Source organism: Lethenteron reissneri, chromosome 51 (assembly GCF_015708825.2).
Source record: "Lethenteron reissneri isolate LAM-NWPU_2019-01 chromosome 51, ASM1570882v1, whole genome shotgun sequence".
Taxonomy (NCBI): domain Eukaryota; kingdom Metazoa; phylum Chordata; class Hyperoartia; order Petromyzontiformes; family Petromyzontidae; genus Lethenteron; species Lethenteron reissneri.
In genome coordinates, this window is record NC_083829.1 from 6,867,361 (window position 1) to 6,879,680 (window position 12,320).

General features: G+C 47.4%; 1 protein-coding gene across 1 annotated transcript in view; it reads right to left on the reverse strand.

Annotated features, from left to right (window-relative positions):
- The window catches only part of NT5DC2 (5'-nucleotidase domain containing 2), a 23,458-nt gene continuing 11,138 nt past the window's right edge, over positions 1-12,320 (reverse strand). The window contains 9 exon segments of the mRNA XM_061572745.1: positions 1-181; positions 183-402; positions 1,133-1,197; positions 1,738-1,878; positions 2,524-2,610; positions 6,162-6,243; positions 7,952-8,053; positions 8,948-9,050; positions 9,924-9,984. Of these exon segments, the coding sequence (XP_061428729.1) occupies positions 140-181; positions 183-402; positions 1,133-1,197; positions 1,738-1,878; positions 2,524-2,610; positions 6,162-6,243; positions 7,952-8,053; positions 8,948-9,050; positions 9,924-9,984 (903 nt within the window). The 3' untranslated portion in view covers positions 1-139.

Below are 12,320 nucleotides of genomic sequence, written 5' to 3' on the forward strand. Positions count from 1 at the left end.
CCCTAAACACCCAACCAGGTCCGACAAGCAGCCAGGGAAGGGGGGGGAAACAGCAAGAGAGTGGCATAGCACATCCAGAGACAGAATCTGGGTGGAAGTGGGGAGGGGTGGTGGGGGCGCACGCTTAGAGGAGAGGCACTCAACGGATGTTGGACATCTCGGTTAGGTAGGGAGTCTTGACAGCAGCCGGTACACAGCTGGTCGATCCACAGGGGAGACTCGTGCTGCAGTGGCATGCGGCGTGGGTAGAAGGTGTAGCCCATGTCGTAGTTGAGGAGGCAGCTCACCGACGCCATGTACACATCAGCAAGGCGCGATAGGCGGCGTGAGAAGTAGGTCGGGTTGTGGAACGTACGGAAGATGCTGCCGAAGTACGGATTGAAGAGGTTCTTGGTCTTGGATCTACAAAATGGTGGAGGGGGGGGTGCACAAAATAAATGAAAACGTTAACTTGCTGGGCAGGTTGCACAGCTGTAAAAAATGCAAGGAAGAGCTCCCTGCAGGAGGCAACGGCAACGGATGTATATAAATGGGGAGGGAATCTAGGTATAAAAAGTTAGAGATGCCTAGTTGTGGAAACGCGCCTCCTGGTACCGACAAAAGGTGCTTAAGGATCCTATGGAAGAGTAAAGGGCCATTTTAGACGCTTCCCAGAGCCGAGGGTGATGAACTGCTCAGGACAAGTTAAAATCAAGGTTGTGGGCAGGTGTGAAGTAATGCACTGGACAACGTTCCAACATGGCAAGTGTTTGATACCGAATCAAAATGCTAAGGTTAAATGTTAGTCAGTCGTTTTAATTACCTTAAAAGGTGCACGTTTGAGTGAACTTCATGCACATCTGTTTATGGTCAAGATGTGGTGAATAAAAAAAGTTTAGGCTGCTGGTATTAGCCATGTTCAGGAAGAATCCTCTGGTCATGGGGTTAATAGAAGTCATTTTCCACAATGCCATTTATAGTCTACTATATAAAACTTGGGTGGCACAGTATGGCAAGGTGGAATTTTCCTTGGTCTTGGGATAAGCATTGAGTGGTGGTACACAGGTTGGCACAGATTGAAAGTTCATACAACGCGGTTTGAATGCCAGCGTCACCCAAAATTCACATTACATTGGACCACTGCTCTCCTCACCTGAGTTCCTCTCGCTCTGCCATCCACTTAGTCAGGATCACCTGAGCCTCCTGGCCACGGTACATCTGTGTGCAGACAATCACATGTTACAAACAGTATTGGCATTGTATCAAGGTGAAATGCGACAGCACGTATGGGAATGCACATAGGTTTAAAGTAATGCAGAGCACAACATCTAGGCAAAACAGCAATTAAACAAAATGGAAGCAAGGCATTTGGAATGGTAATTTCGTTATTAAACAAGATTCCCAAATCGTATTATCGAGATAAGATTCTGGACAGACCAAAGCCAAACCTGTACCTCGTGCCAAGTTACACATTTGGGGATAGGGGGCTAGATAATGTGGGACTATAGCAAGTGGTACGTGTCCTAGAGTACACTTGGAACGAGCACTCCAGTTGGTCCAAAGCACTCGGCATTTGCTACGGTACCATGCGGTGTCTAGCACTATGTCTGTTTAAAACACAACCATGTGCCATGCAAACATGAACATTTTAGGACTAGTAAGGCAACAGCCGGCCATCAACTCCACTACTTACAAGCCCCAAAAGGACAGCAGACCTCCAGCAATCGCCACTGCCTTCACAGCAAACCCATGCCTCACCTGCATGCGTTCCAGCAGCCCGGTGAGAGACTGCAGCCAGGTGAGGGCGTCCGTGTACTCCTGCCCGTTGATGGTGTGGATCTCCGCCTCCAGCTCCGGAACAATGGCACCCGTGCGCCAGCCATGACGCAGGGTCAGGTCCTGGCAACACCGCCAAGGGTCGGCACGGGAGACACAGCAGGATTGGATGAGCAAGTTGTGGTAGGTAGAGATGTAAATCACGTGCTTGGGTGGTGTGGGTTTGTGGCCACTGTCACTGGAAGCAGGGCACAGGCTGCAGATCAAGGATTAGGACATCCCCAATCTACAATTGCATGACTAATACATTGGTGGCTACAGTAGGTCATTTTGGTGGCAATTTAAATCACGATCGTGTCCTTAAGTTCTACGTTGAAGCTTCTACAAGTTGCTGCACACCACAAGCATAGAATTTAAAACAATACAACACAAGGGTTGGGGTGCCACAATAGCTCAACTAAAAAAACATGTTGTTACATCATGGACCTCTCGCAAACTTGGTTAAGGGGGATTTAAGATTTTAAAGAGCTTGGGGTACAATGTTGGGTGCTTCAGTGTGTATTTCCTCCTTTAGTCTGCATGGATGAGGTTCTTCAGTTCCTCCCATAACAAAAAGTTAGAGCTAAAAATATCATAACGCTGAAAAAAACTGTTGAGATCCCAGCCCTGAGTGCACCTTGGCAGGAATCTCCTGAAAGGGTCAAGACTGGAGGCACCTCTCGTTGAGAAGGTGCAATAAGCCGAGCATGGAGCACAAACACTACTCACGGCAAGGTCGCTGTAGATGTGGTCTCCGAAGTAGAGGACAGAGGTGCCGACCCAGCCAGTCAGACGCAGAAACTCGTAAAGGTTACCCTGGTGGGGGGGGGGGGGCATAAGCAGACACCCAAGGTCAGTTGGAGGTGTACCACCACTGCCGTTTGGCTACAGGGGTGCCTTGCATGTCAGCGAACATTACAAATGCCATGGTTCTGTCAAGTGCTGCTGGTTGAACCCTTTAGAGTATAAAGTTGGTGAACGATCAACCATTTTCCATCCACCAAGCAGCCACATATCAGGATATGCCAGGACAAGCAATGTGGTTATTGCACAGGAGTAGACAGTGCACTGTACAGCAGTTGTTCCTCAGGTATCTTGCAGACGGGAGAGTTCTAAAGGTATATACCAGAGCCTCTTCCCATGGGTGCGATGCAGTCGAACGCCAATCACTGGTACAACGGCCCACCCATTGCCCAAAAAGCCAAATGGGTTACGTTTTGTACAGCATTAAAATGCTATGCCCATGTTTTTTGCAAATCAGTTATGCAAATTTTTGCCGGCCAAACGAATCCCCTGGCTCAAGTCGAACTTGTGGATTGCTTTGTAACCTAACAATTACAGTTAGCACATTTAGCCAATTAAACGACATCAAGGGATTGAAATCAAATTAACACCACGCTACTGGGGAATATTCTGCAATAATTTGCAGACATAAAATCAAGCCATAACCTGATAGAGAAGGCAAATTACGCACTTTGCTTACCACCGATACAGTTAATGGAATTAGGTTTTTAAACCGTTGGCTACCAGTTTAGGTGGTGGATGAATGCCACCAAGCAGGTTAAGAACTTAAATCCTGGCAATAGAATGTTTTCGTGGCAAATGTCCAAAAACAGGCAAGACGTGGACCATGTTTCAAAAACACAAGCCTTACCAGCCGTGTTAAAAGGCCAAGGGTCTCAAACTGCACAGGAGTGGCAGTATCATGCGACATGGAGTTGCGGTTCAAAAACAGGCAAGAATTGGAGAGGGGGGGTAGCACTTCTGTACGAGACACCCAGCCAGTGGAAATTCCAAGTCTGGCCGATAGAGGCCAGTGGTGCCACAGGATAAAACACATTGTCGCCGCCCAAAAAGCAACTTCAGACCCTATTCGGGGGGTTTGAACCTGGCCTTTTCCAATTGTGAAGTCAAGAAAACTCAAAACGCAACACGTGGCCAGTTTGCAGAGTGCATTTGGAAAAATTTAGCACGCCCATTAAAAAAAAAGTTCAAGCTTTCATGGAAACCATAACGCAACTAAATAATCTTGAATTAATTTCACTACCGATTTTTTTTGGCGCATGTTGGGGAAAGTGTTCACGTGGCCAGTACCAACACTACCGAGCGCACGGGCTCTTAATCTAATAAATCGTCGTCCTGATGCCAGCGAGGCCAGAGACTTTTTTCCAAGATCACCCTCTCCCTCCTTACGCAACAGCAGCAATAATTAAATTTAAATCACGTAAACACGCCGCTTCAACTTCCCCCGCCCTTACGGACTACGTTCCGTAAACAGCGCAGGGCTGCTAACAAAAACACATGGCCTTGGGCAGGAAGTCGGGGGGGGATTTGGAAGGACGATACTTCCAGATTATGAATGTTTTAACTAATGAATTTTAATGTGAACCTGAGTTTAGTAAATGAAAAAGCCAGACCCAACTGTTCTACCACCGTCCCTCCAAAGCAAAGGATGGAATTAAATCTGTCGAGTTCACACTGGAAGTCCAGCCGTGCACACTCCCCCCCAATCTGAAGGCAAAAACCTCGAATCCGGCAACACGACGTTTGTCGTCAGGCAGCGACCAGAATGTTCCATTCGCAGACGGGGGGGGGGGAATCACTGCGTAACACCGCAGCCACATCCATGAATATCAATGTGGTCTTTCAGTCATTGACCCACACTACACGCTTTGTGCCAACTATATACCAGCCGATTTAGCTCCAGCGATTGCAAAGTCACTGGTGGTAGCTTGATAAAAACTTTTTATCAGGAGCGTGGAAGATAAAGCAGTATGCAAATGTTGCCACGTACGTAGTAGCTAATCGAGGAGTGTAAACAAAGCATCCAGGTTCCCCTTGCAACAATGTTAATTATGGACAACGGCCCATATTTGACACCCAAGGACCCAAACCTCCTGGGCTCAGCCACATGCATCGTGTATATGCAATTAAGGTTTACATTTTTTTTAAAGACCAGCCCCTGTAACGCTATTTTCTTGCCTCTCCGCAGTGCGACAAGGCACACGGGAACGATGGGTGACCGGGGCTGGCAATGGCTTTGACTGCCACCTCCCCCTTAAAATCGGGGGGGTTTGGTGGGGCAGTGTCTGGGGCGGCACGTGCAAGCTTGCACGTAGGCAGCCTCATCCCGACAGACACACCGCCCTGTCAACCTCGCTCATCTCCCTTCCCCCACACCCATCCCCAAGGCTGCATGCACCATCAGATTGCTGGTCCAAACAAAAAAAATCAGACAGCGGAGGCTGCAGCATATGGACGTTGCTAGGCAGGAGATTAATTTCTTTGCGAGCATTGCAGGGGTCGCTGAACAGGACAAAAATCCTAGCCGAAATTAAATCCCTGGTTAGAGCCAACCCGAATTCCACCCAAACCTCACTGGATTCTATGTCTCATACGTCTGGCTCACTAGTAGAACATGGCATGTGCCAGCACCAGCCATCCTGCAAATGTTGGACGTGGCATGCCAGGTTTAGGGATAAATTTCGCAGGTCACCCTACCCAGACATGGCAAAAATAAAGCCCTGCCGCTAGGCATGGAACAAACTGGCCACAAATTAACGATTCAAAGTGCTAATCATTGAATTTGACCATCGAGGTTGACAGCATCGTGCAAATCCTTAAAACAGAGGGTGACAAAGTGAACACCCATTTGGTTTGTGCAGACCTCTCATTTGCCCCACCACAAAAACATCTCATCCATCACTACAAGTGAAGGCCTTGTGCTGCCAGCTGTAAACAAGCCCACCCACCAAATCCACATGCCAGGCGCTGGTTGCCAACAGCATGCCCAGTGCACATGCAGGAGACGATTGTAAAGTGGTCACTGCCACGTTCCAAATGACCTTGGACAATGGCCATGGCCGCCGTCGCGAGGCAACGCAAGCCTCCAATTTAGGTTGTTCTATGCCATTCAGAAATTGGCACATGAGCCTCTAAAGGGACAAACATGCAGAATCTGACAAAATGCCTTCAAGGTGAGAACTAGTTCTGCAAGGTAAGGGGTCGTTGGAATTTGTCCCAGGATACTACTTTTTAGAGCAGGGCTTTTTAAGAACTCAGATCTGAAATTTAGGCAGAGACAGTAATCTTAACCAGGTCGAGATTAATGCAGACACTTAGGAAAACCAGTATAGTTATTGGAAAGTTAAAACATTTTAGCAGTTCCAATTCAAGCTACCTCAATTTTACACGGTGTAACATGTGCAAGACTAGGAGAGCAAAACTAAAGCCCCAAAAAGATAGTCAAGCCCAGAATAGGAGAAAGTTGTGCCAGAAACAGCATCCGAACACCAAGTTATGCAGCATCGAAGATTTCACCCAAAACCAGCACAGCAAAAGTGTTTGTAGCTTATGGGCAGTTTTACCTGCTGGTAGATCTCGCCCTTCTCCAGCTTGTCGATCTTGTCCCACTGGAGGCAGCCAGAGTCGTCGAGGCGGCGGAAGGGCCTGCAGGAACGCAGGAGATAAATGACGTGAATACTGCACCATGGCCAAAATGAAAACATGGAACCCAAAAATGGTTGTTTTTCCAGAGTTCTGCAAGCAGGGTACTGTTTACAACCAGGAATAAGCCATCACGAAAGTCAAATTGATGTCCAATGAGTCTGGGCAAATGCAAAAATGTGAAAGGAGGTAAAATGGCCATGTTTGAGATTCTTGTAGTTGCTGTGTTAGCAATGCCAAAATACAGAATGTGGGATCCAGGTCACATGCTATTGGGTGGGGCAGGCCTTCATCCTGGTAGTGGTTTGACACGGCAGAATGCATCTCTGGGCAGGTCAGGTGGAGTGCCTGCAGCGACAGCATTCACCGTCACAGCTCCATTCCCTCATAAGCCACAAACCACACACTTGGAGCCAGGAGGTTCTCATTCAGGTTACTCCCTTCTTGTTCAGCCCCCGTCCCACCCCCCAGCAGGCGGGTCAAGGTAAAAAGGTGTTGTGCCAAGCGAGGGATTTTGCTTTCCTGCAAGGTCAGCACATTGGCTCTTAAACTGTTTCCTTCCACCGTTGCCCCCAGCTGAAGCAAGGGGTGGTGGGGGGGGGGGAACAGGTATTTGCTTAGTAGAGAAAGCATGAGCACAAGCTTGCCATGCTATGGACAAGCAGGGACGTCAATAGCAGGGGAACACTGGGATTATGTACACTTAAAGTTTAGGCCACAGGATAGTTGCAAAAGTGTTTATCCAATGCAGAAGACAGACTGTACTCCAGCTGGGTTTAAGACTCCAAAAACATTTATATCCCGACATGGAGGCAGCAGAAGAGGTTTGACCGTGTACTGGTTACAAAAAAAGCTAGTGGCACACGACTTTGGATTGAGATTAAAGTGGCTTTCATAGGTCAGCATGAAGCAGATAACGTTGAGCCAGGTTTTTTTACCTATTAAATCTCAAGCATGGCAACAACCTCGTAAATAAATTATTAACGGTGTTGACAAAGTGCCAATATGCATTACACCAAAACATGACCAAGCTTGGTTATGGAAATGACTGCAAACATTTGGAAACCGACAGCACTGGGGAAGCACATGGCAGGATGGAGTTAAATGACAGTATTGATGCAAGGGGATCAAAGAATAAACAGGTTCCCGGCAACGTGTGCCACACCCATGTTTAGAGTCAGGATCGAGTTGTAGAACCCAAGTGGTAAGATTAAATTAGTTTTAAAGCAATGTTCCAGGGTTGTTTGTTTGGATTGCGATGCTGGTCACATTTGGCAGTGAGCGCAGCCTTACCGATCCAAAACAAGCAGTCACACACCTCGGGTCTCCACATTATTCATGGTCACGCTTAGGGTTGGGAGTTGATCAAGATCACAACCTCAATGGGGAGAAGAAACCAGAGTCCACACTGGCTGCATAGCGCGAGTTGAACGGCAAGATTTTGGGGTGCATGGCTGGCTACGTACCAGAAGTTGATTTTTTAAGCACGCACATGGACTTTCCCATTAACTGGTTGGTCCAAGCACTTTACTGTAGGGCAAGCCCACTTCACACTGCCATCTCTGAATACCAAGCACAGTAGGTTCGGGTATTTCCCAGCATGTTATTTGTATGTCCTACCAACACTGGTGTGCCACGTGCTAAAAAGCGGCACAAAGCCCAACTTGACAAGTGCATTCAGGGGGGCGAGGAGGTGAGGGGGCACCCATACTTGGCACTGTCCGTGAAGAAGGCTGGCTTCTCAGCCTGCACGATGATGACGTCAAACAGGTCGCGCCAGTCCTCGCCCACCATGTGCAGCATTCCCTTGTTGCTGCAGAGCCAAGGATGGGGAGAGTTTGGTCAGAGACAAGGGTTTGCCCTTAAAAACAAGGCTGCAAAAGTTCGAGATTGTCTACACCACGTAAAAACAGTGAGGAACCAATACCCTCTGGGTCAATTTCCGGTCTAAAGTCAACTGGTTCCGTGCCCCGACATCATCAAAAAACGTGTTAATCTGGTGCAAAGGGCAGTGTTCTATAAATGGCATTTGGTACTAAATACATAACCCATGGACACTTAAGTTTCAGATCTTTTAAAATCGGAATTCAATCACTTCCATTAAACATGGGGTCCATTGGGGGCTTGGCACCAGCACCATTTTCAAGGGGACTTTCATATAAAGTAAACCACTCCTACAAGTGTCATGGCCACGGGTTGTACATCACCTACTCCAGTCCACATGACCTGGAAAGAAATTAATCTTCCAAAAAAGTGGTTTTGGCATCGGTTGGCTCTGCATCCGCTTCCCAGGGCTCATAAAAACGCAGGGTGGATGTGAAAATAACAAACTATTGGATGCACGGCACCAACACGACAGAGCACCACCATGGTCATTGTTTCAAGATGGAACAAATTCGACTTGGCCCAACCTCTGTCCCCGGCTGCTGGAACAGGATGAAGCGATGGGACGAGCTTTCCTGGCACCAGTCTCCAATTCGTTCAGGAGACATTGGGTACCAGGTATGGAACACCCCACAACTCCCACCCCCGATTTATTTCAGACGTTGTTTTTCCCATCATGGGTGTGTCATCTTGCAGACTTATTTGGGCAAAGCCGAGAAAATAACCATCAATGGCCCCGATTAAATGTAGGTTGGTGATTTGAGTAGTTGCAGTGCCTGGGGGTGGCAAGAGCCAAACCTCAAACCTAGGGAGAATAACTCACACAAAGCTGAACGGGCTGTTGGTGATGAGGAAGAGTTTCTTGCCGTAGCTCACGAGCTTCTGGAGGACAGCATAGGTCTCCTCCCCACTCTGGATGTACTCCTCTGGGAGAGTGAAAAGGGTGAGAGGGGGTGACAGCAATTAGGCTGAGATGGCATGCAGAGGGGGTGAATGCAGGCTGGTAGTGGTATGGACACTGGAATGTTTTTTTTATCCAGAAGCTAGCATCTTTGGATGCTCGAGGGAGGGCTTGCCTGCTGCATTGGGTCAATTTTTTTAAAATGTTCAGCTAATTAAAATTGACACTTACTTCAGCAGAACAGAGCAACCACAGAAAGCACACATCCACTATGGGGCAACTCCGTACAGATGGAGATTAGTTCACATTCTTTAATGCCATCTAGCAACCTCAGGTATGCTGCCCAATGCTCACGGGGGAATTTCACAACCTTTGTGCAATTCACGAACCCATCTCTAGCGTATGCAGGCAATGGTCATGTTAAACACATGCATGTACATGTTAAGTAGCACTGGTTGGATGGGCTCGTCACAACTGCCTGCGAGGATTTGAAATTCCACATGGCAAGCGAGCCGGCAAAGTCAACAGCTGCCCATCAAGCAGATTCTTAAAGCATCAACACCACTTAATCCAAAATGTGGCCTTCAGTATGTCGGTGTTAAGTCCTACAAGTGTCTACCCATCTTCGTCTGTTTATGCACCATGGCGAGTATCTGTGCAGCCATAAGAAAATGTACTGCACTACAAAACAGGCTACGAGAACACAGTACCAATAGCAATCACCATCCGGCAAATACCCACTAGACTTGGGCCCTCTTGGACAACCTGGTATGGCACAGTGGGAGACAAAGGTGGCTGGGTGTGGTCGCCTCATTCCCCTCCAATTAGGTGCTCACTATAATTACTTCCCCTTTAGCCCATGTGGGCTAAAGGGACTTTTAGCCACGTGCATACGTACCAAGATTCTCCTCGATGATCTTGTACATCAACCCCTTCACGTGGACATCCCTCACCGCATCCTGTCCACAAAACAAACGTGAAACAGAAGTCAGACCTTCAGTTTAAAAGTTGATGAATCCGTCAGCAGCAGAGTCGATGCAATTACGTGGAGTTGCACTTTATTAGCACGGTTGGGTTACATAGTGTAAAAATTTCTTTGATAAAATTTGCATTACTAGAATTTGTAAAATCCTGGACAGAATCGTAGGATTCAAGGCTGTACAGCAAAAATAAAAACCACTTATTTTTCAATTTGCAAGCCATGCAAGTTTAACTTATGCCATGTCAAGAACAAAAATTAAATGGCCAAATCAGGCAAGTCATAATGTTGGGCTGTATAATGGGCCTCCAGTTGAGATTAAAGCAGGGCAATGGTTCGAAAATTACAAGGGCCAAAATGTGTTCAATTTAAAATTCCCAAATGATTGTGCATTTTAAGTGATGTCAGAGCCACAATAGCAGAGGGTGGCAAGACAGAACACCAACCACCGGTCATTGCTGTGCACACATGAACAGTTGCTCCAAGGTGAAGCTAGGGAAGGCCTAACGTTTGAATACCATTTGCCATCAATGTTGGCCATGGCCTGGACATGAACCAAACGTTACTAGAATCCCAGTGCAGGCAGGGCACAACAGCGGCTGCTTTATGGGAAAAACATTGCAAGCATCCAATTACTCACGTGCATTTGGGAGGGGGGGGGTCAACCTTTGTAGAGTTCTTAAAAGCAAAGAGGGCGACTCACTCGATCAATGTAGGGGTCATGTCAAAGGTTGTGATCCTGAATGTGCTCAGGCCAGGCAAGAGCACGCTGGCTACAGCACAAAAGGCCCTGGCCACGCCAGACAGCCCCCCCTCCCCACCCTTATCCGTTACGGACAAAGCTAAAAAACCACATGACGCAGGGTGGGACGCCATGTGAAATAATTTTGGGTTATTTTAATTTGTCTTGCGTCTGGGGATCATTAAAGTCAGACAACGGATAGTCATAATGGTGGAGTCTGGTACACGACCTGACAACGTGCACGTAGAGGGCCAACTGGTCCCTTGGGCTATCCCCTCAAGGGACCAAAACTTTTCTAACAAAAGATGCTGGCTACCAACTGCACTGGGGTCTTCCGCTCACACCCCCACCACGTCTATTGCCCTCTTCCCACCATGCACTTCACATCCCCAATCTCTCCCAAGGGCATATCTCAACCCTCACCACTGGGTCCTAAATGCAGCACAATTGTCAAGTTCCCCAGCTTAAGCACCATTATATTAGAGCATTATTTATATTTGGATAATTTTCCAAAGGTTCTGAACTTTAAGGGCACCAATTTGAACATGGAGCAAAACAATGCAAAATATTAGAAGCTTAAATTACTTTTAGGAAGGGGCATTTACCAACTAGAACTAACCCTGGGCTTTCAAGCAGCAGTGGACAAGGGCTAAAAATCAATATTCGCCAATGTTAGTCTTTGTGGTTCTAAGAATTCCCAGACCCCACCCTGTACAAGGCAGGGCCTCAGGAATGTGGGGGGGGGGGTGTCAAATATCCCTTAGTTTCTAAGGATGCCCGATGTCCTGCTCATGCAGAAAAAACACTTCAGCAAGGAGGCAAATTCTCTGCAGGAAGAGCCATCCACGATGTGTAAAGTGGATGTAGATGCCTTGTAACTAGTCTTAAGGGATGCTAGGGCAAGCGTTTGGCAAACGAATAAGGCCACAAAAAGGTGGGTGGTCAGAACTAGGCCAGCCACTTTCGGCTGTCCAGCAGCAATGTTTACATAATCGCATGAAGTACGCAGACTTCACCGACGGGAGGCCCAAATGCATTAGGACACTTGTCCATTGGCTGAAAGCAGCCATTTGAAAAAAAATGGGGGAGGTCACAGGGTTTGTGGAACAGCATGCCAAGCAATATTGTAGCGTGCTAGCTACACATACAGCAAGTTCAGCCAAACATGCCAGCTGGCACACCAATAGCAAGTTGTGCATGCCCAACTACAAGCGTTGCAGTACTTGAATGATCCACACATTAAACAATATTGTTTTCGTGCCTAAAAATGTGGAGCAGATTCTTTGGCGTTGGCACAATATGAACCTAACAAGTTCAATTACAAGCAGGAGATATCTGCAGCATTCCAGGCACCCACCTTGTATCAACCCCCCTTCATCTACCAGCATTGGTGATGTTTGGATAAACCACCCATATGGAAAATGAAATGGCCTTCATCCAGCAGTGGATAGGGAAGATCTTGGAACAGGATTAGTTGGCATTAAAGCCACTCCACAAAAAGGTTGAGGCAATGGCTGTGAGAACGGTAAATGGCCTCCCAGCACGATGTCTATTATATAGCACTTGGGCAAGTG